We start from the raw sequence: 27,460 nt of genomic DNA, 5'->3' as shown, positions 1-27,460 counted from the left end.
TACAGTAGTCAAGGCGAGAATGAATCAGAGAGACAATAAGTGTCTTTAATGTATCTCTAAAGGGCGTATTCTGGAGATGTTTTTGAGGTGGAGGTGACATGAGCGTGCGAGTGATTCAATATGAGGGGTGAAGGAAAGGTCTGCGTCAAACATGACCCTTAGGCAGCGGGCATACTGCCTAGGAGTTATAGTAAGGCCTGAGACTGCAATGGATATATCAGGGACAGATCTATTAGATGGTGGAAACAGTAGTAGTTCGGTCTTAGAGAGATTTAGTTTCAGATAGAGCGAAGACATAATATTTGAGACAGCAGAGAGACAGTCGCTGGTGTTCTGTATTAGTGAAGGGGTGATGTCACGGGAAGATGTGTAGAATTGGGTGTCATCAGCATAAAGATGGTACCGGAAGCCAAATCTGGTAATGGTTTGTCTAATGGGGGCTGTGTAGAGAAAGAAGAGCAGGGGGCCTAGGACCGAGCCCTGAGGAACCTCAACAGCAAGGGAAAGAAGGGAAGAAACAGAACCTGCAAATGATACACTGAATGTGCGGTCTGAGAGATAAGAGGAGAACCAGGAGAGCGCAGTGTCATTGAGGCCGACTGAGCGGAGCATAGTGAGGAGGAGATGATGGTCAACAATGTCAAAAGCTGCAGAGAGGTCCAGAAGAATAAGAAGAGAGAAGTCACCATTGGATTTAGCCATTAGGAGATCATTGGAGACTTTTGTGAGGGCCGTTTCAGTAGAGTGCAGAGCGCGGACACCAAATTGTAAGGGGTCAAGAAGAGACTTAGCAGAGAGATAGCGGATTAAACCAGAATAGACCAGGCGTTCCAAGATTTTAGAGATGAAGGGGAGGTTAGAGACGGGTCGATAGTTAGCAGCACAGGATGGGTCCAGGGAGGGTTTTTTCAATAGCGGGGTTATAACAGCATGCTTGAAAGAGGATGGGAAGATTCCAGAAGAGAAAGGTTAAATATTTTAGTAAGGTAAATCATGACAGCAGGCGACAGAGATTGGAGAAGGTGTGAGGGGAAGGGGTCACTGCTGCAGGTTGTAGGGCAAGATGTAGAAAGTAGCTGAGAGACTTCCTGTTCTGTAACAGGTTCAAAAGATGAGAATGGACAGACTGAAGTGCGGTTGGTGAGGGGATCCGTACTATGGTAGGTGATGGGATCAATACCACCTGGGGATTGGGCAGTTATTTCCTGACGGATCTTATCAATTTTATCATGGAAATACGTGGCCAGGTCATCAGCACTAAGGTCTGTAAATGGCGTCTGTACCTTGGGTGTGAGTAAGGAGTGAAAAGTTTCAAAAAGCCTTTTAGGGTTGCTGGAGAGAGAAGAGATGAGGGCGGTGAAATAGACTTGTTTGGCGAGGTAAAGGGCAGAACTATATGTTTTAAGCATAAATTTGAAGTGGATGAAATCTGCAGGTGAACGTGATTTTCTCCACAGACGTTCGGCACACCTAGAGCACCGCTGAAGAAATCGTGTCTGTGGCGTGTGCCAGGGCTGCTGCCTCCTATGTCGGACATTACGAGTGGAGGGGGAGCAACCTCATCCAATGCATTTTTAAGGGTTTCATTATAGTGACTGGTGGCCAGATTGGGACAGGAGATTGAGGAGATGGGGGACAGAGAGGACTGTAGAGTATCTGAGAGGTGCAGGGTGTCGCTAACATGTAAATTCCTATATGTGTGATGGGTAGGGTTATCTTGTGAAGGGGAGAGAGCACTGATGGTGAGAGACAGAAGATTATGATCAGAGAGTGGCAGAGAAGAGTTCATAGCAACTAATCTCCACCGAACTGTTCAGGGACAACTGAGATTCTACAGAAGGGAAAACTGCTAAAATTCAGAATGGAAGTCATGTAATGGTTGGATATAGCATTATTTCTCCAGTGGACACTCATGGCAACGTATTCTGAAAAGTCATCCAAAACTTAGGTACGCTTAAATGTAGACATTTTATCTGGCTAAGAAGAAGAGGACTGGACAGTTGCATAACCATCAGCTAATATTTATTCATTGTGTATGGCCAGCTTTAGTTACAGCCTGGCTTTTACTGGACTAGGAGATTCTGCAGTAAATGATACTAAATTGCCCTGCTGTGTCATTACAAAGCTCAGTGGGGGAGGGTTTGTCAAGGCCAAAGTTTTTTGCCTTGTCATAAATTTTGTAACCTGGCCATGAAGCAGTCACCTCCCTTTTCAGAAAGATGTGTGGGCATCATAAAAACTCCATTTGCACAATTTACGCACCTACAGGAATATATCTTAACAAAAAAAATGAAAATAAATAAATATATATAGTGTGTGTGTGTGTGTGTGTATGTGTATATATATATGTGTATATATATATGTGTGTATATATATATATATATATATATATATATATATATATATATATGGACCTTTTTCTGTGTATATGGACAGAATGATGAGATGAACATGAAAAGTGCTTCTTCTAAAGTCTATATACCAATTGTATAAGGTACAGGATAGGTATAGGCAGATTGAGGTATTAGCAAGGTTCCTTGCCCTAGTTCTCTAAACCCTAAAAGAGGGGATGGGGAGAGGCATCCATTCTGGAAGGGTATCCTCATCCAGGAGCCTTCCTCTATTACACCCACCAAATTACCTAAATCTCTGATACATTCCCCAGTGAAGACGGCCAAAGACAAATGGCCACCAGTAAGTATAACCAGACAATAACATCCTGGTTCACAATGAAGCCACTCATTTAGTCCATGCACCAATAGTCCTATGTATCTATACACACAATTACTATTATGTATAGTAAAATAAAATATAATCTTGTGTACACGTTCTGAAAGCCATAAAGTAGTAGGAATGTATGAAACGCATGGGAAAGTCTGTGGCTGAATGTAAAATGACTGACTGGTGTGTGGCAACTATGTATCAGCCTGAAATGAAGAACCCCCTCTGTCTGTCTTTTTTCAGTCCTCTGCTGATATTGATCCCATGACATGATATGACCCTTGAGGAGTGGCATACATACTATTGTCTCACATATTAATCAATAACCCTTACTATTTACGTAATATTCTTCTGTTAAAGATCAATGCTTCATTCAAAAGTAAAATATCCATTGTTCTCGTGACCTTAATATGATACGTGGCTGATCTGTTTCAAGAAGGAAGGTCAGTAAATGTTATGTGACAAGCCAACGACTACCATTTCCATCACCTAATGTTCTTTAGGTGCCCTCTCCCCCAGGTAGGACTTATTTTGGGCACTGTCATATATTATAGATGACACATTTCCAATTATATTACAGATTTCGCCAGACATGTCTATTTCAGGGAACTGTTGTATTCCCCATGACACAATAAATCTGGAGCATCATTTCTTACAAGCAAGCTCTGTAGGGTTACACCCATTTGACGGGGAATGGTAACAACCAGTTGTTCATTTATTCATAAATATCTAGGAGGAAAAACTGAGAAAAAGCAAAATGCAGAGATCTAGGGTAGATGTTTCAGAATGGCATGAAATGTTACCAAAACTTGTCTCAGGATGGGTGCCAGGTCTTCTTCAACTCGCACTCCCATAGTAGGCATGCAGCCAGTGATAAGTCAGCCATGTTTGGACAAATTTAATAGTATGTAATGAGTTTATACTGTTTTATGAAGCTTTCACATAGAGCATGATGCACGCTTTGTATTGTGTGAAGCAACCGAGAACAGATGTGGTCCTTCCATATTTACCTTTCTTTGTCTCTAACAGATACAGATCACTGTCTGACAGAGGGCGAAGAAAGGAAAAGACATCAAAAAGGCCAGTGGAGTAGACAAGAGGCCGGCCACACAATCTCTTCTGCACCGAGAAGGATCACCATGGTGACCAGAAAATACAATTAAGAGGCAAGTGAGGCAGAAGCAGATGTAGGCTGCTCCTTACCTTTGGACACAAGGAAGTGGAAGAATTATGCAGAAGAGAAAAGGGTATATGACGGATATGGTCACTCAGTGGAGACAGCAAGTTTTTTTTCATTAAAAAAAGGAATGTGCCACTTCTACCTCGAGGGAAGGGGAGTGCCATGACATCTGCTGCGGAGGCCATCTGCATGAGGTTGTGCTGGTCCTTATTTTACACACTTGTTTGAGGTGACACTCGCTCAATCTGATTTTTACCATACCTGGCACAAGGCTGAAAGACAAACTATCTGTTAGACAAAGAGGAAGGATAAAGTGAGAGAAGGGGGGAATCTCCACCTCTGGCAACCACCTACCATGGGATGTCGGCAGAGTGCGGAGGAGAAAGAGGCTGCGAGGCGCTCGCGCAGGATCGATAGGCACCTGCGCTCAGAAAGTCAGCGCCAACGCAGGGAAATCAAACTTTTGCTGCTTGGAACCAGTAATTCTGGCAAAAGCACCATTGTAAAGCAGATGAAAATCATCCATAGTGGTGGGTTCAATCTGGAAGCATGTAAAGAATATAAGCCCCTCATCATTTATAACGCCATTGACTCCCTCACACGCATCATTAGGGCACTTGCAACTTTGAAGATTGAGTTTCACAACCCTGACCGAGCATACGACGCAGTACAACTGTTTGCTTTGACAGGCCCTGCAGAAAGCAAGGGTGAAATTACTTCTGAACTGCTGGGAGTGATGAAGCGACTCTGGGCAGACTCTGGTGTACAAGAGTGCTTCTCCCGCTCAAATGAGTATCATCTAGAAGACAATGCTGCATATTACCTAAATGACCTTGAAAGGATAGCAGCTGTAGAGTACATCCCCACTGTAGAAGACATCCTGCGATCTCGAGACATGACTACAGGCATTGTAGAGAACAAGTTCACCTTCAAAGAGCTGACATTCAAGATGGTCGACGTTGGAGGCCAGCGGTCCGAAAGAAAGAAGTGGATTCACTGTTTTGAGGGTGTGACAGCCATAATATTCTGTGTGGAACTCAGTGGATATGATTTGAAGCTTTATGAAGACAACCAAACAGTAAGTAAAGAAAATACTGACATACTGCGTACATTGTATGAAGATGCCCATAGACAGTTTTGTTGCAAATGTTTTTCTTAGATATAATCAGGCATATGCTCCTAGAAATTGCTTTAATACAAATCTGCATCTCAGTACCTATACTGTAAATGGAGAAGGTAATATAAGAAAGACACGAGAGAAAGGGCACACTGCGGTTTGTACAAACACGCCTTAGTATATTTGTTTGGCTGCTTTGAGCAAATAGGATCTTTAAAACATATGGTGGATGCTGTAAATTACTGCAGTAGCCAAAGGCAAAAAATAAGGAAGGTGAATACGTGCCTTAAATAGTAGACAGCACATCCAAACAGTAGCAATCCTTGTGCTCACAACAACCATATACAGAATGCCTTTAAGGATTAGAAACCCTCCTTGGAGAGCTCATACTATATATTCAATATGTGCCACATTTATTTTTGCTATTTAGGATTGTACATTGGCACAAGGTATTCTGTGATATACAGACAGATCACTGTGAGACCCGGTTCACATCTGCGTTCGAGTTTCCGTTTGGGGACCCCCGAACGGAAACCTATCCACATAAAAATTCGGTTACCTAAGGAAACCCGTGGACCCCAAAGACTATAATGGGGTCCGTATGATTTCCACATGAAAAATGCAGAAAGAAAAGTGGTGTTTGCAGGACTTTTCTCTCTGCATATTTCATGTGGATAGGGGAATGGCCCGAACGCAGATGTGAAGCAGGCCTAACACATTATTAGTCTAAGCGATATACTTGTAATATACTTTTTCACATTTGAATAGCAGAAGAAATAGAGAATGGTCACATGTTTCTACCAAAGATTTATACTTAGCTTAGAGTCTTGCCATTACCTAGCAAAATCAGAGTTAAATATGTTATCTTACATACAGTACTAGATACAGGGAAGACTAGTATGCGGCAGTGCCGATAAGCGGTAGACATCTGTAAATTGGAGAATGATTGTTGTACTTCATGCTCTGTGACATAAAGAAAGATGGATCCATATAGAATTTGTGGGTTCCATCAGTTTCCTGTGAAGCTGTCTAGTGGTTTTGTAATAATATTGATGTAGAGTGTTGTCAAAAGTGGAAGCCTTGGCGAACCATATTCAAGTCTACTGGGGAGACGCAAAGTTTTGAGCACTAGAATGCGGATTCAATTTACACAAAAAACTGGAGGACCACATTTCTTATGTATTTTATACTCCTTTTTCTCCAGACAATGGGGCATGACTTAGAGGTAAGGGTGTCGCTATACGGAAAGGTCATGAAACTGTTCCCAAATCTTAGGCAAAAAAATTAAGGGCAACTAAGAGGTTTTGTAAAGTTAGACAGAAGTGTCTAAAAATGTGCAAAATTTATTATACAGCCTGTGCCAATGTGATTAATTTGCCTTAACTTCTTACTGCCTGATTTACATAATTTTTCCTTATGTAAATTTCAGAGAGTATTACTAAATCTGCCTCAGTGTGTTGTATCAGGGTCTATCAGAAAATGAGAGCTGTCGTGGCGTCATTTTAAACCAAAACCTAAGTAGTGTGAACAGGGACTTCCTAGATAGAGGGTTTCCTGTGTAAAAATATAAAGTAGAGCACTGTAAAAACCTTGTCAGATGGTTCAGGCAATTACAGTAACTACTACATTATGAATAACATGTTTGTGTGACAGAGGTTAGAATTATATTGCATTCAACAAAATGGCAGAAAATCAATGACCTTTTTTTTTTTTTAAAGGTCTGTGCCAAGGACAGAGTCATTGGGGCACGATAAATGTTGCCATGTGTCTCGTTCTGCCTGAACATAGATCCTTACATATATAATGTGCCTGCAGTGCCTGTTATAATATATTATCCTGAAATATATGTATTTCTTCTTCACGCTGAGACTATTGCGAAACTAGTCAATAATTCTCAGAAGCTTAGGCCTAGTTCACATCTGCATTTGGTATTCCGTTTGGGGAGTCTGCTTGGGGACCCCCCGAACAGAATACCGAACGCATTAAACAGCAGTGAGCAATGAAAGTACATGGACCCCATAGACCATAATGGGGTCTGAGTGTTTTCCGCACGGTGTCCGCACAAGTCATGCGGAGAGAAAAGTACTTTAATAACTACTTTTATCTCCACATGATTCATGTGGACACCATGCGGAAAACACTCAGACCCCATTATAGTCTAGGTGATTTCATTGCTCACCACTTTTTAATGTGTTTGGTATTCCTTTGGGGGGGTCCCCAAGTGGACTTCCCGAACGGAATACCGAACACGGATGTGAACCAGGCCTCAGATAAAGGGGAGATGAGGAAAACTAACTCCCTTCAATTGGACAGCAGATCGGAAACAAATTCAACCAAGTGAGCAAGCAATCTGAACAAGGACGTAACTAAAAGATCACCGAACTTGGTGTAAAAGCTCAGCTTTGGCCCGCCTGTTCAACTTCTGCGTTCTATTCATTTATTTAAGCAGTCTTTATATTTCTCATTCCTTTTCAATCTGGGCCTAGATGGCCATGAAGACTTGTTCACAACATGTCCCTGCATAAATGATTCCCATTCCCTGTTAGAGCCCCCCACACACACACACAGATTAATTGGGCCCCTTTTGTGCCACAACCTCACTCCACAGAATCCGTCCTTGACTGTATGTTGACTAACTGTTATTTCTGGTTTTGAAAGTTTTTCTCCTTTCTGATAGTGAAATGTTGTGTATTATAACTCTCATACATTGCTCCAGAACAGAGGGATAGTAAATTTACAATACACAGACTTTCACCCATCAAAGAAGTTGAATTATTCTTAAGTGTAGTGGCTGTGCCTGGTAGTGCATCTTAGACTCATTCACTTGAATGAGACAGATAGGAACCACATGACATCACAGTTATTATGAAGAGGTCACAGCATTCTCTGATGCACCAAGACCCATTCAATCATCTAATCGGTGGAGGAAAGGTCATCAATTTACTTATCTTAGAGAAGTTGCAAATAACCCAACTGTTCAACTGACAGCAATTTCTCCTATCTACCTCACAAACAGCCATGCTTGACTTACTATACCTGTGTTGTCAATGAGGAAAGGGAAATAAGCCACTGCCAGAGTCAAAGAACATATACCTTTTACCCAATATCTGGCAATCGGTGACAAGTTGGGACACCTCTGTACACAATAGGTAGACAGATGGATGGCCCCATTCTGCTTTCTCCATACAACTCTATAGTGTGACTGTTTGGATCATTTTCATCCATACAGATCTATTTTTTGGACATAAGTGTGGCATATGCTGAAGGTTTCTATAGCAGAAGTCAATGGACAAATCCAAAATGATGGCATTTGTCTGCATATATTTGCACAATATACTTTTAAAACCATCATAAACCAAAATGGTTGGATGTCAACCAGTATTGCCCTCTAGTACTTTTACTACATGCTTCTCCAGGTTTGAATGTAGAGTGTAAGACATCCATATACATGTAATGATAATCATATATCTTATGTTACTAGAATATTCAGTTTTGAAAACGATTTCCGTCCGGCTAGGTTCACACCTGCTCTGGGCTTTCTGTTGTTCCGGATCACAAGCGGGCCTGAATGATGGAGAGTCCATTCACTAAAATAACGGTGACCCACACCCACTGGTGACTATAATGTGGCCCGATAGATGTGTCTGTCAGGTTTCTGCCCTTTTTATTCTGAAACCAGTGGAGAGAAAAGTCCACCATGCAGAACTTTTCTCTCCGACCATTTTTAGTGGATTCTGTGATGGAGTCTCCAACCGAGATTGCGGCCCAAATGTGAACCTCGTCTTAGTTGTAACATACTTTAAATGGTTTAAACTCCATTTTTTTTTTAGTACTTACCACTTACTACTACTACTTAGTTTTTATGAACTATACAGTCACCTAATGTATGGTGAAATATGTGTCTATTTGGTGCACCTTTAAAGAGGACCGCCTCCAACAAGTCCAGCTCTTTGCAACATTTAATAGCTGCTGCTTCACCAGTTATAATACAGTTGGATTTTTTTCTCTAGCCCTGCCATTCCTGAGCAATCAATGCTGTTAGTTTTGGTGCTTAATATAATATTTAAGCTCTGTACTGTGAGAACAGCGGTGTCTGACAGCATATCATGCATCAAAGCTAACTACAGTGATTGCTCAGGAATGGGGGGGGGGGGGGCAGAGAAAAATTCCAATTGTGATGGAATTAGTGATGCCAGGCCTGTTAACAGATACTAAAAACTGTAGTGGGTGAGGGTGGTGAAACGTCCCCTTTAAGTCTAACATTACACAGAATGACTTCCTGCTGTTTTCTTATTAAGAGGGGTAACTGAGTTATAAGATATGGCTCAGTGCTTACAGTGATCTTTCAGGAATATTTTAGCAGGTCAGATCATTTTTGCATCCCATGAAACTAATCATATTTAATCTCCCTGCAGCCATAATTATAATAAACTGACATTTACTGGCCGATTGTAGCAGAAACCTCAACATACAAACCCCGGCAAAAGTTTAGGGAAACAAGCTAAGTTGTGCTGCAATACTGATGATGCAGGCGAAAAAAAACCTCAAGATATAATGACGCGATTGCGATGGCTCTATTAAAACTGACTCGGATCTATTAGAGACTGGTGGCTTTATATTGCTGGTAAGGCATAGATCAAGCTGCGAACAGTTTTGTTGTGTAAGCAAGAAAAATGCAGAATGATCAGCTCCAGCACAGCAGGAAAACTTCTACCATTCCCTCCATAGAGAGCAAGAGAGCATGAGAAACATGAAAAGCCAAAGATAAATAGAATTGCTGACAGACAAATGTTCCACTTGGTGGCTACACTTGTTAGGATGCAGCTCTCTGTCATGTGACGTCCACTGGGTAAAGAGTACCAGGACGTATATTTGAAAAAGGGGGTAGGTACCCTCAATTAGAAAGTGATATGGCTAAAACGTAGCTTTTATTAATAAATAAGACTAAAAACAAAATAACATGTCCCTATTAAACAAATAAAAAAGAGGCCTCTAATTGGAAAACACCAGAAACGGCGGACGAGATACAATGCCCCTGGTAGCACCGTTACAGTAGAATTGAATTATGCAGGTGTGCTCAGTGGTAATTCGCCCCTCTGTGCCGTAATCCCTATTTCTAATCTCCAAATGATAAAAATGTAGCAGTACCAGACAGGAGTCCTACTCAGGTAAGTGCTATCATGCTGTATTGACATGCCCCCTAAACAGTGTCAGAGCAAGGCCCTAGGTGCTGGTTGTATAATAACAATAGGCCGGTTGGAGATCTGGCCCTGATCAATATCAGCCCGCCCAAAGCCACATGTACGCCATTCAATTATTTCAGAGCAGCCGATAGACTGGTAGATTCTGGTATTAATGAACTGCTCCTAAATCTATCTCTCAACGCGTTTCGCTAAACAGAGCTCTTCAGGAGAGTGTATATTATCAGAGGAGATGTAAAGAAGCAAAATTGCAGTAAAAACTGCATTTCCTGGGACCTGGATGGTAGATTTGTCGGACCTATATGAGTACTGGGATCTACCATCAAGTTCCCGGAAATGCAGTTTTTTCTGCAATTTTGCTTCTTTACATCTCCTCTGATAATATACACTCTCCTCTATACCTCCCAGACTATTCTTAAAATAACCATTCAACAACAAAACCAAACCAGTCACATTGCTTTATTCAAAATCTATGGACACTGGGGCAACACGGTGGCTCAGTGGTTAGCACTGCAACCTTGCAGTGCTGGAGTCCTGGGTTCGAATGCCCCCAGGAACGACATCTGCAAGGAGTTTGTATGTTCTCCCTGTATTTGCATGGATTTCCTCCCATTCTACAAAAAAAGACATACTGATAGGGAAAAAAAAAGTACATTGTGATCACTATATGGGGCTGACAATCTACATAAAAAAAAAAAGAAGCTATGGACACCAGCAGTTACCTCCATCCACTCCGCTATTTTTCCACAATCTGATTCAGACTCCTTCATAAATGGTTGACAGTCAGTGTACACCTCTCATCTACAGAGTACACCTTTAAATTCCGGAGTATGCCTCTCAATTCTAAGTTACAACTCTCATTTTCAGAATACACTTCTTGTTTCATGAATACACCTCTCATTTCCAGAGTACACCTCTCATTTCCAGAATACACCTCTTATTTCCAGAGTGCACCTCTCATTTCTAGAGTACACCTCTCATTTCTAGAATACACCTCTCATTTCCAGAGTGCACCTCTCATTTCTAGAGTACACCTCTCATTTCTAGAGTACACCTCTCATTTCTAGAGTACACCTCTCATTTCTAGAGTACACCTCTCATTTCTAGAGTACACCTCTCATTTCTGGAGTACACCTCTCATTTCCGGAGTACACCTCTCATTTCCAGAGTACACCTCTCATTTCTAAAGTACACCCCTCATTTCTGGAGTACACCCCTCATTTCTGGAGTACACCCCTCATTTCTGGAGTACACCCCTCATTTCTAAAGTACACCTCTCATTTTTGGAGTACACCTCTAATTTCTGGAGTACACCTCTCATTTCCAGAGTACACCTTTTTTTTGAATTCTCCAGTTTTTCTTGCATGTCTTGGAAATGGAAATTCATAAGAAATGGAAAAGGCTAGACATGTACCTCTCCTTCCTGCTGTATCCACGTCTGATTTTGGCAAAAATGCACTAGAAGTTTTCTGCAGCATTTTTCATTGAGTGTTTGCTGCATTTTCCTCTCAATTTTTTCTTTCCCTAGAAAATCTATAGGGTAAATGCTTGTGATTCTGCAGCTAAAATCAACACTCTGCATTTAAAAAAATAAATAAATAAATCTAAATAATAGCTTTTCCACAAGCACAGTGTTTTTTTCACTACCTTTCCACAGCAGTCAAAAACGCTATGTTTCTAGAACATGAGGCATCAGCCTTAGGGCTCGTTCACACAGAGTTTTTTGGCAGCGGAATTTGACATGGAATCTGCCTCCAAATCTGCTGCCAAAAAGGGCTTCCATTGACTTCAATGGGAGCCATTTGCTTCTTTTTTCCGATAGCTAGGAGTGGAAAAAAGAAGCGAGATGATTCTTCTTGCCACAGATTCCACGGCACGAGACTCGCTCCCGATTAGGCCCATTATTTGGGCCTAATCTGGAGCGGAATGCTCCGACAGGATGCCAGAGCACTGCACCATCATCCCCGTCGCAACTAGCCATGCGGAATGTTCACACGCAGAATACAAATTCCGCCGTGTGAACATACCCTAAGAATGAGATCACATATTGTGGAAAAGTTGCTTTTTTGTTGTAGATTTTACTGCCTTTTGTTGAGCCAAACTCAAGCTCTGCAACAAAAAAAAACAAAAACGCTGCTTTTCCGCAATGTGTGGCCTCATCCTTAGACAGATTTGATAAATGAGGCCAGAAATGTTTTCACAATCAGTCTGTGAAATGCAATGAAAAGTTATTATTGACCGAATCTAGAAAGGATATTACCTCATCCCTTTTATATTAGTTAATTATTAATTTCCAGACAATTTACTCCATCCCAATAGCAGATCATTTTATACAATGTTGTGACCACATAAACGTGGTCACCATTAATTCCTCCCAATCTTCTTTCATCTCATGCATTAGAAATCACACAATGTAGCCCGCGTCAGCTCTTGTTATTGAGGCACGACCAGATTGTTCTAATTGACTGTAATTATGCCATTTGTTCCCAGACATAAATACGTCATGTAATGGCAGGATTAGGAATGCAGGGCTGAAGGGGTTAACTGCTTCATATATTATCCTAAAAATATTTCCTTTAAAGTCAGGCTTAGGGGCAGTTCACACGGAGTAAACTGGCGCGCAATCTGGCACGTATACGCGTGTCAGAGTTTGCGTGCTCAAAAAAGATCCCATTGATTTCAATGGGGATTACGATCGTATAACGCGCGTTATTTTGCGGCCGCAAAATAACGGGCGTTGTACGATCGTAATCCCCATTGAAATCAATGGGATCTTTTTTGAGCGCGCAAACTCTGACACGCGTATACGTGCCAGATTGCGCACCAGTTTACTCCTTGTGAACTGCCCCTCAAAGAGATTGCCTGGTCACATCTATTTGACACGAGAGCCTCTTCTTGCAGTCGGGTTTCAGCTACACGCCCTGCATGGATACCAAGAGTACACGTCTTGTGTGGATACCAGGAGTATGACTGATGAAGTGATAAATTGAGTTATACGATAGAATATATGGAATGGGACTTTTTGCCCTATTATCTGATGTGTTACCACTTAGCACTTCCCATCTTCAGTTTAAAAGATCTGAATGGGGAATCTCTTCAAGACCATCCTTTTTCACAATGAAGCCAGTAAGCGATACGCTAAACTTACAGATGGCCATGTAGTTACATATGTGTGGTAAATGCCATTACATTTATTGAGGTAGTGTCACACTGGATATTTATCATCTATCCACAAGTCTCACTATTAATAGAACTGGGGTCCTGAGTCCCCTCGTCTCTCCTCTAAATGATGGTGCCAAACTCTGTTCTAGTGAGGTTTGGAGTTCCCATAGGTGGGGCCCCAAACTATCAGATGTATCACTTATGCATTGGATAGGTTATAATATCCATTGCAGCACAATCCTTTTAATATGTGCCCAGGGAGACCAAGTTGTCCTTCACTCTGCCTAATGGGCATTCTAAGGCTCGGTTTACATCTACGCTCAGGTCTCCATTGTTCGGGTCTGCCGGGGGACCTGAACAATATACAGCTGGACCACTAAAACAGCGGTTATGTGCGGACACTTATGGACACAATAGACTATAATGGGGTTTGCTGGTTTATACTGAAACCGGCGGGGAGAGAAGTCCTGCTCGGAGGAGACTCCAGCACAGATGTGAACCTACAGTAAACAGGTACCTAGTTGGCACAGTACGGATCTAGTATACGCACTCAGGACATTATATGTTGTTGAGTAGTAGTTGTGGTAAGAGATAGTGTCTATCCAGCATATTCCATAAGCCTTTCTACATCCAGCTGGAATAACAAAGCCTATAAACAAGCCACAGGAAGCTGTAAACCAGAAGAATATGTTTGTGGATAATATACAGCATGAAGTCATCAGACTAATTTCTGTGAACTTTCATTCACTCTTTGTAAAATCAGTTTATAAAGCCTTGTTCACACATAGTGGTTATTTGGAGCGCTGTATCCTAAATGCAAATTGCATACTTGATGTTTGTTTTATGCTTTGTGGATAATATCTCTAGAACTTTTTCTATTGCGAACCACATATGCAATACCATATGCATTACTTATATACTGTATGTGCTGCTTTATATTACATTTATAGAGTTATTCATTCTGTACAACTGATGGTCTGTCCATAGTTTAGGCCATCAATATCAGATAGGTAGGGGTCTGTCATCTAGTACCCTGCCGATCAGCTGATTGAAGGAGCCACGGTGACCAGGTATTGTCTGCCACATTTCATAGTGGCTATACCTGGTACTGCAGTTTACTCTGGCCTAGTCCCATTCCAATCAAGTCAATGAGAATGAATTAAGGGTAGACATATCATTGATGCAATCATAGAAATGTCTAAGATAATGAACTTCATAGCAAATAAGTACTAGACTGTTAGAAAGACATAAGCAGGTCCTCTATGCTGTGATATAACTGTTCTGACCCTGGAGCCCTCAGTTGTCTATGTCTACCCCGGAATGAACACAATGCAGTACTTGGCTTGGAAATGTGCCTGGTAATGAAGAGAACACAGTGCTTGCCTTAGCGCCTCAGACCCTTTACTCAGCTGATGGACAGGGGTCCTGGCACATCTGATATTGATGGTCTCTCCTAAATGTAGGTCATCAGTTGTAGGGTCCTAGAAAGCCAATTCAATGCCTCCATTCCTAAAGCACACTACACTTCAGAAGAAAGCAGAATTTTTTAACTGAAGTCAGGGTGCATATCCATATTATTTTCTACAGTATACCAGCATATCTGCCCTGAAAACCCTTACCCAGAGGCAAAATGTCCGCCAGTATGTGGAACCAATCCTAGAATGTAAATAGCAGGGGTTTCCTGTGACTGAAGACCGGTGGAGCTGGAGTTGGGGTAGGACTAGGCCACAGCTTCATATTGATCCTTTCTCTTCAGGCAGATGGACCCTGTTGTTAGTATCAGCAGATAGTTGAGCCACGATACTGCAGCTATGGCCGGTGATCCAGAAATCCTGTGTCAGGATCATACAGAAGCTGCTGCAGACTAGACACTGAGGGCTACTACACTTCTTCTTTCTAGGGTTAGTGATCCTTTACATCACAATGATATGAAAGCTTATGGCAGGAGACTGTCTACCTCACTTACAATCGATGCGCCAAGTTTCCATCTGCTTGATTGGAAACAAATGGCCTTACTGCCCGCTATTCTGTAACTGGCATTAGCATTGTGAGGAGGAGGAGGAGAAGAAGACAGGCAAAAATAAGACAGGAGAGCTGATACTGCTGTATACCAAGTGTGTAAAGCTGCCTACTTAAATCCATGGTAAGGGTCTGCACGTTCATCAGATCTCAATGCAGAATGTGGAGGGACATGAGGCTTCCAGCATGAAGGTGCAGCTAAGAGATACGCTATCATATCTCACAGACCAGAATTAGCCCATCACATGAATTGGCTACTGAGTGTCCGTCTATCCATCCGTCTATCCATCCGTCTATCCATCCGTCTATCCATCCGTCTATCCATCCGTACATACATTTATGCACTGGAGAAATCTGACAGGTTACCATGGCAACTGTAACATTATCCCCTACGATTGGTACGTCTTGCAGCATGCATTGCATTTGGCAGAGGGTACTTCCACCCACTTCCTAATGTATGGAGCTGGGCTGTCACTGCACTTGGCTCCTTCTATCCCAGTCACAGACAGCTCCTTCCGGGCGAGAACACAACGGCTGTCAAATGTTAGCGGTGCGATCTCTGCCTGCAACCATCTCTGTGTCAGCAGAAGACCTGACTTCTGCAATCTGATGATAATGATTTGTCCAATTGTACAAGGAGTGCCTATCTGCAACAACTCCAATCATTTCTATGCCAACAGCCGAGAAGGATCCATGTGCGTGTAGCAGACTACGCGTTCTTAATATCAGAATTATTTCAATTACTGTGGCAACGATTGTTGGCCTTTGTAAGAGATTGCTACGGGTCATTTCCATGCAATGATTATCACTAGATTCCGGAAGAATTAATTGGATTGTACAAAATCCTGTAGCATGTAAGCCCAGCCCTGCTCAAGACAATAGTCCCAGCTCTTCATAGAATATCTTCCTTTATTAATCCATGTATTCTATGGCTGGGGCTGTAGGGAATGAGATTGAGTAGTGTATAATCTCCCAGAGAAAAGCCGGGGTGGGCACGCTTGGCAAGGTCATCATAAATGTCACAAGTCGGTAACTGTTACTAGACGGTAAGTTAGTACAAGGATGGTCACAGCAATATATACAATTGTAACAGCCTGAGAGACGCAGTGCATTCTGTCACAGTCTATGCAGATGCTTTCATAGACGCAGCAGTATAGAAAATGTTAAAATAATTCATTTATGCTGTCCACAATTAGTCTGGATCCCTGTACTGACAGACGTCAGCGCTACTGAAGACATGGCCAAACAGCCCATCCCCCATTGTCAATCTCCTTATCTGTATTGTCTGTGTCATGTAGAAACACTTGAGTGGTCCCGCTGAATTTAATAAGCCAGCCACAGTGCCTTGCAGTAAACCTTCTAGTACTTGGTTGGGGGCACCAGTAGACAGGTGTTTGGTGAAGTTAAGCCAAGCAGGTAGGTATCGTAGTAAGTACATTACGCTGTTAAGACGCACAGATTTATGCCCATTAGGAAATCTTATTATAATAATACGGGACCTGTAAAGATCCTAATCACTAATTCATTTAAATGGAGACCATCCTTTACATCTTAGGCCTTGTTCACACAGCCATGAATTAGAGCTGTGACCTTTCTTTTTTTCAATGGCCTGTTGGTCTGTGGAAAATAAAATAGAGGCGTTCACTCCTTTACTTCATCTTGCAGACCACAGAAATCCATTGAAGTTTATAGGTCTGTGCAAATCGCTGTAAGTACATGGATGCTTGCACTGTAATTTTTTTTTCACACGTCCAATACATTCTAAAGTATTGCAAATTGTTTACTAAAAAAGGTTTCCATTTTGTACAGACATGAAACATGGATCACCCATAGAGAAAACGCATCCTAAACCTGGACCTTTGCAAATGCAAAACTCAAATGCCAAGTGGGCCATTGTTTTGTGTGAGCGAAACGGCTACGGACATGTGAAGTGCTTACAAGTGGTGGGGAGGATAACATGGGTTACCTCACCTACTGGGGGTATACGGGGTCTGTGGTCATGTGACCATCGCTTTGCACCTCATGTTGTATTGGTTGCATTATATGCTGCTTTCATTCAACAAAACATGGGACATTTATGGGGGCAACACGGTGGCTCAGTGGTTAGCACTGCAGCCTTGTAGTGCTGGAGTCCTGGGCTCGAATCCTGCCAGGAACAACATCTGCAAGGAGTTTGTATGTTCTCCCCGTGTTTGCGTGGGTTTCCTCCCATTCTACAAAGACATACTGATAGGGAAAAAAAATGTACATTGTGATCCCTCTATCTAAAAAAAAAACAAAAACAAACAAACTTGGGGCATTTATATCTTCAAAAAAACCAAACCAAAAACTGTAGGACTAAAACAGCAGAAGATAATATTCTGTATTATAAAACAAAGTTATTTTCTAAATATCTCAGAGTAAAGGACAGGCTGCTAAAATGTGGTGTGGTTCTAAAGCAAGGATCATGGCAGCCATTTTTTAGTATTTTAATCTGTACATACAGGAAAGCAATAGTCACAGGCTGGCAGTCGAACCATAACTGCTGACTTGTGGTCCAGGTGTTTCTACCCACAATATCATGGGCAAGTTCTCATATGGCATAGTAGATTACATTCAACCTGGCAGCAAACATAGATGTAACAGACTGTGGGTTTAAGCCAAGAATATATATCAGATAAATAATTCTCACGCTGTCTGCTAGGCCTCTGTTCACATCATGTCTGAGAATTGTGTCATCAGGTGTATTCTCAGATATATACCTCTTATAGAAAGCTCCAACATATAAGGTTATATTAGCATGTGTTGACCTTTGCACCTGGTCAAAAAAAACTCAGGCTAGACTGACACTTGTGCAGGGCTCTCCCTCAGAGGACCTGAATGACGGAGAGCCCATCCACTAAAACAGCACTTACCTGCGGACCCCATAGACTATAAAAGTGTCCAGCAGGTTTCCCCCATTTTTATTCTAAAACAGGCAGAGAGAAGTCTTCCTTGTTGAACTTTTGTCTCTGGCAATTTTAAGTGGAATCTGTGGCAGAGTCTTCAATGCAGATGTGAATCCAGCCTTAGGCTAGAAACAGCAGAAACCCAGTAGACCCCATTATAGCGGGTTATATAGTGGGTAACCCTTATATAACCTGGCAGACCCGAACGAAGGAAGTGTGAACCTAGCCTTAGCCCTCAGGTATACATTTTTGTGTTGGATCACTATATAAGTGTGGCCACGCTTTCCTCCGCAGTTAAAAAAAAAAAAAAAAAGCATACCAACACCAAACCACCTGCATGAAGGTCAAAAGGATCAGTAGGGCTGCTGGACATCAGAGCCACACTCATCTGATATTGTTGACCTAGCAAACCTGGATAACCCCTCCATCAGTGTAAGCACCACACGTAACAAAATCATAAGCTTAGTTTGTCAAAAATATAAAGTTTTGACAGATAATTGGTTTGATCTGATGTTGGACATTTGTTCTGACCATAGTCTGTTATAATCTGAGGTTATGGAAAATTCATCAATACATCTATAGCAGTTTTTTGGGTGTAGTTGTGTGATAATGTGGCACATTTTTATTGTAGGGTACTTTCTGTTGCCATCGATGCACCACATTCTCTGCGTCACTTGCCTTTTTCTGAGACACCTTGACCCGACATATTTACTATAACTAACTCCAGCGCCTGTCAGGGCCAATATTAAGACTCCCCTATTAAATATTAAATCTTCCCCTATGATTATGTAATTGCGGTAGTTCTTTTGCACCAGTTTTTGATGGAAATCATTTCAGAGACATGTATCGGTGGAATACACAAAACGCGCACTTGTTTGCCCCAAGCTCCATAATATCCAAATGTGTCTAGTGGTTTTCTGCAGTTGAGAAATGTGCCAGATCCAGACTGCCTAGTCTAGGTTTATGCTGTGTACCCAACCCCATAATTTCCTATTTTAGTCACACGTCCTGCCAGTCCTCCATAGTATTGATATACCAGTAATAACCACATGTCATGCTTGAAGACGACCATGTCTACTGCAGATGAAATATCTGTTTGTGCTACATTTTTGTATTGGTAGAAACAATTGTGGTAAGTATTTACATTGTAATTCCCCTTTAAACTGAATACATAACCGGATTAATCCATTGCTTTGCAGCTTTTATCCTAACTGCATAGTCCCATTGTGTCTGTGATGTTAAGAGCTGAACATAGTGATTCATGGGATATATTAGTGAGCTGCTCTAGTACAATCCATATTTAAGGAGCTAGCGGTTAGAAGTGTGGGCTCTGATGTCTTTATCCCTGGGTCGTACATGGTAAAGAGGAAGAAGGGGGGGAGGGGTAGCAGTGCCAGGAGCTCTCCAGCAGCATGCTCCCTGAAGGCAGTAATGGAAGACACTGCTCTAATGCTGCTGTTTATGGGCTGCTGAGCAGAACTGGGGCAGGAGGATATTAAGGAATATAGACAATACACACTGTCAAACAGATTAATATATCATTCAATATCATATCAAAGCAGAGACTCGTACATCCTGCCCAAACACCCCCTGACAAATCAGTGGCACGCTCGCTGTCCCTATACAACAAAAGACGCATCAGGAACACATTTATTTTATTCTCTGCACATACTTAGTATCTAGTAAAGGACACGTAATAGCAAATATGTTTATATATTTATCCGTATACAAAGAATACGTACTGGAGCATTCAGAAATCAGACAGTTATGTTGTCTGGTGTCCATAACGCCCAGTAAAATGCTCTCCTCATTCATGATCAGGTAATTGAGGGGACACCCACGATGACAATGAGCCAAAACGGAGAACATGAGAGAGTCCTAACAGCAGGGTCCCTCCGCAGTCAGTTTAACTCCATTACTCACTAACCGTAAGTAGATGAAGAACAGCAGCGGTGGCTGTCAGCCTACCAGTGACGTACAAGGGTAGATTCACTAACAATCTGTGCCGCTATATTGGTGTGAATTAGTTGCAAGTGGCATTTTTACGCTTTTATGTGGTATGGACAGAGACAATGGCCTTACCAAAATTCACTCACATTTACACCATAATGTGCAGGTCTTCATGAATCCACGCCGGAGTTATTCCAATGCCATAAAAGACACTTGTATTGGTTTCTGTTTTTTATTCGCGCAGTATTTTTTTGGGGGCGTTTTATGTCTGCCATTTTCCTTCATATAATGAAATTAATAGCGAAACACCTCAAATAAAAGTCAAACCAAGAGAATGAAGCATGAGAGAAATGCCAAAGAGGCTAAAAAACACTATAAAATGTTAAAAGCATGTATGTAGAGTTAATGTTTTTGTATTAAAGAAGGCATTAAAAAAATCCAAAAAAATTGTGAAACCAGCCGCTGTTATTTCTAGTGGTATAGTTTAGATGAACAGGAGAACCAGATGCTGTAGAAAAGGGCATAAGAATATTCAATAAAATATCTATAAATGTACCATAACACATAAAAGAGGCAAAAATGTAAACTTATGTGTGGGTATACAATCATGTCCATCATGTCCATCTATAAATGTAGTAAAAAACTTCCTTGGGACCAGAATCTAAATTTACAACACCTGACCATGCTATGTTAAGGGAAAAGCATAATATAAAGCAGAGCCAGGAAACCAGTTAATACTGAGGTTCTTGGTCTCTATCTAGGATTCCTACCTCTTCTACTTGGGGAGTCCATACTGTTGGTCCATGGACGTGCATATGGTATGTAACCACAAAATGCCGTCCCTTACACAAGTAATGAAATCCGAGAATTTACCCCCTTCCCTTGTAGACTGTAAGGCCTTACGGGCAGGGTGTGCTTGTGCTTTTTATTACATATATAAACCCTTTTCATGTGTATAGTGCCATGGAAATAATGGTGCTCTAAACATAAATGATCATTTGTTTCAGACCATGCCCTATGATCTATAAAAATCAGAGCTGCCCCACCCATTTGTTAGCGGATGATGCTTGTAAAGACCGTCTATGCAACTGGTGGCTTGCATATGACTATTATAATAGCACACACAAAAATAACTCAAATTTGTTTTGGTCAATAGCAAAAAGCAGTCATAAGCTTAGGACTCAAGTCTCAGTATGATAAAATAGCATACCGTTATGACTGAGCGATCGATGAGCTTACGAAAATCTTTACGTCCTTCTTAAATGACCCAATGAAGCCGAATAAGGACAGGACTATGCCTGGAACATAGGGAAAATGTTTGTAGTGGCTTGAGAGAGAAAAAGCTTTTCTGTTATGGGAATAAAATAGGAAGTAGGCTACTGGCGTGTTTAGTGAGAAGCTATATTCCAATACACATATAGCACAGGCAATAAAGAAACCACATGGCCATACAATTACAAACCTAAAAGCTATTAATACTGCTTTAAGGGACTTTTACAGGCTCTTACACTCAGATGGGGAGAAAATGATTAAAGAGCGGGAAAGTGTTCCTTGAATATGTTGATTTACACCATCTAACTGAGAAAGGATGGCAACTCTTAAATGGAGAAAATGGGAAGGAGAAAATCAAAAGAGCTATTAAGCACCTACCTAAATCTTAGTGGTATTATAAAAGAGCTTTATAATACCATCCTATATATCAACAGGGTACCCACTGAGTCTAAGGTGGCCCACATTAATCTGCTACTTAAGCCATGAAGCTAGTGACCCAGTTTCTACAGACTCATATCCTTAATCAACATGAACTTGAAACTGGTGTCCAAAATTATGGGGCAGTCCCATGTGGGATTTGTCTGGAACTGCTTGGAAGAGACAAACATTTGGAATGGTCTGTTGGTGTGGGCTAGAGTTCAGTTGAATCTTCAGCCAGGAGAAGATGCCATACTGGAAGCTTCACCGTAAATGCTAAAAAAGCATGTGAATGTGTCAAACAGTCCTTGACAAGGTAGGTATAAGATAATAGTTTTAGACCCTCTCCTTCTGGACTATACAATGGCTCCTCCACATGCATATAGACCCGGGACTTGTGGTCTTCCCTATTTCCCTCTGCAAGGGGATGCACCAAGAGTGTACCCATCACTCGTGCTCCTCTGTATAGCTCTTGAGTTCCTCGTATGTAAATTGGTGGCATTCTCACTCTACCGAGGTATTGGGATAGGTAGGCATGAGCTGAAGCTCATGATTTTTGCTTCCAGGTTGCCGAAACCCCCAGGAGAACCTAGAGAGATTCCTACAGACTGTTAGAAATATCAGACCTTCTCAGATTACCACATAAACACAGCAAAAAGTTAAGTCCTGTAGTTGGGCATCCTCTGCCCTGCAGTCCTTTTGGAAGACCTTAAATTACTGGTTGGTACCCACAACCCCTCACGTCATGTATTTGGGAGACAAAATAAGAGAAACACCTGACGGTACCTATTACATTCATTGCTCCCCACTGATAGTGACGATAAAATCACAATTGCTCACATGGCAGCATCTCCTACTGTCATTTATGGGTGGCTTCCACCTAATAAAAATGGTCTCATTTGCTCAGCTGCTCTACCCCATGCAGACCATCTTACTACTGTTGAAGCACAAGAATGTATCAGTAATCCAGGGTTACTTTACCAGACTAATTTGGCAAGGCAAAAATGAGGACTGATGGACTAATTTTCATCCACTGGAAGTAAACAATGAATGACAGCAAGCAGAGATCTAGAAAACAGTGAGGAATTGATATAAAAAATGTTTTTGAAAGTTGTATAACTTTTACAAATAACATTTATTTTGTGAAATTGGACAACCCCTTTAAGCTACTTTTCCTCATCTCAAAATACATGTCACTTAGGTGCCATCCTCAATTCAAACCAGGAGTGACTAGTAAACTTTGAGGAGATGGCATGAGCAGGGAACGTACACCCCCTTACAGTTGATGAGACCAGATCATAAATGACAGACCACATTTAATGAGGTAGTGGCCATTTGCCAGTTCTCTGGCCACCTCAATTTAAAGGGAATCTGTCAGCAGGGTGAAGTATATTAAACTACCTGAGTATAATGCTTTTTTCTCCATGAAAATTGGTACCAGTCGCCGTTGCTGTGATCTTCATTTCTTTCACAGTATGAAAGCAAGCAGTCTGGAGTACCAAGGGTATGCTCCTTATATGCCCTACACTGCTCGAATCTGCTGGGGTGACTGCGAGAACACAGTTAGATTTCAGCATGGCCCTGTTTCTTAAAGAAGTGAGGAAGGAAAGAGGGCGTATTAAAGATGTGTGGGGTGTAGCAGTTTGGAGCAATGGAGCGATCTTCAGTGCTCCAGATTCCTTATTTGCAAATTCTAAAATAGATTGGCAACAGAGACCTGAATTTTCATGGGGACAAATTGTTGTATTAAGGTAATCCTGACCTATCTGTGGTGTTGGTTTAATATGCTTCAGCCAATTTATCTAGCTACTATCGTTCCATCACAAAAGATTAAATAAAGTAGATGCCGAACCCTTTTGATTAATTATTGGGCATAGACATTACTATACATACTATTGCTCCCTGTATGGATCCCTACAAGATTAATTTGTTTCTTTCCACCCATCAATGGTCAAGAGGAGGGTAGCAATTGTTAGAGAAAAATGATATATCTCAGCAAGTCTTTGATATATACCCATCCCCAAATCACAGTTACACACCATTAGTGAAAAGTGAAGGAGACACATACTACTTGCACCTCTCCAGAGAGACAAATGACATACCCAAGATTCAACTCTCTAGCTACGGAGATGTGACATGAAGTGAGGTCCCGTCCACAGTTTGAGAAGTGTTGGAAGTAGGTGGTACAATATGTGGCCAGTCTCTGGAGAGAGAGCCTGACACTCAATTCACTTGTCTTAATTCTTCAATCAATGACATCTGAAGGCTTGGGGTCAGCATGGCCCCCCAATGAGTTCCTCCATTCCTCCATACTGTATTGGCAGAATGTACTCATCAAAAATGGCGACAGCCTCCCTCCATTATCAATATAATTGCATAGTTACAAACATTGGTGGGGTTAGAAAAGATTGAAGTGGGGACAATAAAGACATTTTTTTCTACTAACTGGAGATCCTTCTTATTACAACATTGGTGCCATTCTGGTATTCAACATCTGATGGAGGGCTTACAGTATACTACATGGTGCCTAACATATGAAACGGATGAAAGGCTCTTTATGGACCCAGGAAGTGTCCAAGGCCAGGAATCCGTTTCCCAGATAGGCACCCAGTATAACAGTACCTCACCATAAAGCTGCAGATAACTATAGGGGGAGTCCCGAGAGTCCTTGTTATAGCAGAGCTGTCCCCTGGTCTGACCTTTTTCTTGATATTCCTTTTAGTCGCTGTAGACCTTAGCACCTTATGTTAACAAACAGAAATGTGGTTTTCATTGATACTTTATTGTGGTTTTTTTTTTTTTTTCCTTTAATACATGTTTTTTTTTTTTTACCAGGCTATCATAACTTGGAGATGTAGTTGTTTATGGAAAATTGAAAAACCTCAATAAAGTGTTTATTAAAAGAGTACATAAATAATGATGATCTAGTAGTTTGCTTTTTAACACTATAATATTCAGACAAAAAACTTTTACACAGAAATCCATTACTATGTACAGGCTTAAAAGCATTACATGACGGAGACTCTGAAGCTTAGATCTTTAATATGTAGCAACTTTGAAAGATCCACCATTATTAGAAATAAGTCAACTGAACGAGTCTAACATGTAGGAAGGTGTCCTGGGACTTCTCTGGCAGCAGATATTGCCCGGGAGAAAGATTGGGCATGTTGGATTTGGTCATGTCTGATCCTTTTGATTACAGATCCAACCTGTAACTCCAGACATTCCCTGTGTTTCTGGATACACCAGTAAGTGAAGTATAGCAGGGACATTGGATTAGTGGGGGATTGGGAAGAAGTGAGTAATGCTTTCTTACACTTGGGCTCCCATGTTCAGCTTTGTTAGGAATATTCCCTTTAAGAATTTATTCCCATGGGAAAACTCCAAATCAGAGACTTACTGTGTTCCTATACTGTAGGTGGTATTCAGATGGTGAGGTCATGGTGCGCCTGTACGAAAATAGCAACTTCATAGAAAACCATGGCAGAACCACAGCTCATAAGACGCTTTTTTAAGTGCACCTCGGCCGCAGCATATGAATACATCCTTATAAATTTTGGACCTTAGACAGGTGAACATCTGATACCAACATTTCACTACAGTACCTAGTTTCTGTATTGTGCTGGAGCTGCCTCGTGGATGGTATAAGTGCAAAATTTCTGTGGAAGGATGTTTGTATAGGATTGTTCTAATCTTGGCCACCCCCTTGGATCGATCATGTGCTGTCTGTTTAGTGGTCACCCAGTTGAAGCAGACTTAACCCTATTTTTACTCTTCCATTAGTGAAAGTTCTCTTCAGATAAGAACATTATTCAGAATTTGTGTGTTTTGTCTTCAATTGAAGCTGAACTGTTCTTTTTAATCATAAGCCTCTCACATGCATTATGTTATTGTAATGTTAATATGTTCTACATCAAATGATTTCAAAGTATTCTGGGTCATTTCTTTCATCTCCAGACTGATGAACTGAACTGGATAGGAAATCTCACTCATATGATGCTACGTTCTAGGCCAGCAGTCTTTTGGCTGTGAGTGCATATTCTGTTTATGGACATGTCCTATGTATAATGAGGTTATTGTACTTTGCCGCCTCTCCATATACATATTGGGAGAATTTAGAGCATACAGCTTTGTACAAATAAGGCTCTAACTTATCGGCTCTGCTTTCAGAATTGCTCTAGAAATATTGGCCCACGTGCTAAGTTGCTTGTGCCACTTTTAGGCTGAAGCCCCACATTGCGAAAACGCAGCTTATTTTGTTGTGGTTTTTTTGAGCCAAAGTCAGGAGTGGATTGAGCAGAAGGGAGAAGTATAAAAACTTTTTATAGAGTTCCCATTCTTTTTGTAGCCATTCTTGTCCTTAGCTCAATAAACTGCAACAAAATCAGCAACAAAAAAAGCTACGTTTCTGCAACGTAGAGCCTTATACTTAGTGTATATTACACTAAAGTATTGGTACATCTCTTTGTAGACACATTTATCATTTACTACATTTTCTGCTTTAAGACTCAAAGGTGTGGATAGCTTTTGTGTATATTTTAGACACATTTATATAGCTGAAATCTACGATAAGGGAGCATTCACACGGAGTAACGCCGGGCGTGTATTACAGCCATACACGCCGGCGCTACGGCAGGCTGCCGAACACTTCCCATTCACTTCAATGGGAGCGCTCGTAACGCCACCGTTACGAGCGCTCCCATTGAAGTGAATGGGAAGTGTTCGGCAGCCCGCCGTAGCGCCAGCGTGTACGGCTGTAATACACGTCCGGCGTTACTCCGTGTGAATGCTCCCTTAGGGTGAATTCACACTACGTAAACGGCAGCTTATTCTGAACGTAAAACACATTCAGAATCAGTGACGTATAACGCAGTTCCCATTCATTTCTATGAGAGCCGGCATACGAGCGCTCCCCATAGAAATGAATGGGCTGCTTTTTTCACTACGAGCGCTCCCATTGAAGTGAATGGAAAGTGCCCGCGTGTACGGCTTGGAATGAGCAGAGCTAGCCGTACATGCGGGCACTTTCCATTCACTTCAATGGGAGCGCTCGTAGTGAAAAAAGCAGCCCATTCATTTCTATGGGGAGCGCTCGTATGCCGGCTCCCATAGAAATGAATGGGAACTGCTTTATACGCCGCTGATTCTGAACGTGTTTTACGTTCAGAATAAGCTGCCGTTTACGTAGTGTGAATTCACCCTTAGATAACTTTTCACAACTTTTTGTTAGGTAGAATACTGTATTGGCACCCGTGGACAGAATATTGCTGTATAGGGGCAAAATCCCAAATTCAACAGAGGTCTGTACTCTGAAATCAGCCAATAGTAATAGATAGCTGCAAACAGAGACACCTTTAGCAAATGTGGCCCTCATTTTCAGTGGTTCTATACTGGCTGCTTTTGCGCTAGTTTTCATAAACATACCCAATTTTTGTCATCAATACAGTGGTACTTGTGGTTCACGTAATGAGACTACTTAATATAATACACCTTA

At 41.5% G+C, this 27,460-nt stretch overlaps 2 protein-coding genes across 2 annotated transcripts in view; one reads left to right on the top strand and one right to left on the bottom strand.

The window, feature by feature from the left end:
• Positions 1-27,460, bottom strand: part of RSPH14 (radial spoke head 14 homolog) — a 172,739-nt gene that overhangs the window by 62,128 nt on the left and 83,151 nt on the right. The gene's annotated exons all lie outside the window — the stretch shown is intronic.
• The window catches only part of GNAZ (G protein subunit alpha z), a 109,634-nt gene that overhangs the window by 26,292 nt on the left and 55,882 nt on the right, over positions 1-27,460 (top strand). The window contains exon 2 of the mRNA XM_075276490.1: positions 3,751-4,979. Coding sequence (XP_075132591.1) covers positions 4,257-4,979 — 723 coding nt within the window. The 5' untranslated portion in view covers positions 3,751-4,256. The remainder of the gene's footprint in view (positions 1-3,750; positions 4,980-27,460) is intronic.

This window comes from Leptodactylus fuscus, chromosome 1, assembly GCF_031893055.1.
Source record: "Leptodactylus fuscus isolate aLepFus1 chromosome 1, aLepFus1.hap2, whole genome shotgun sequence".
In the NCBI taxonomy this organism is placed as follows: domain Eukaryota; kingdom Metazoa; phylum Chordata; class Amphibia; order Anura; family Leptodactylidae; genus Leptodactylus; species Leptodactylus fuscus.
The sequence above is the reverse complement of the archived record's forward strand: the minus strand, read 5'-3'. Positions and strand labels throughout refer to the sequence as shown.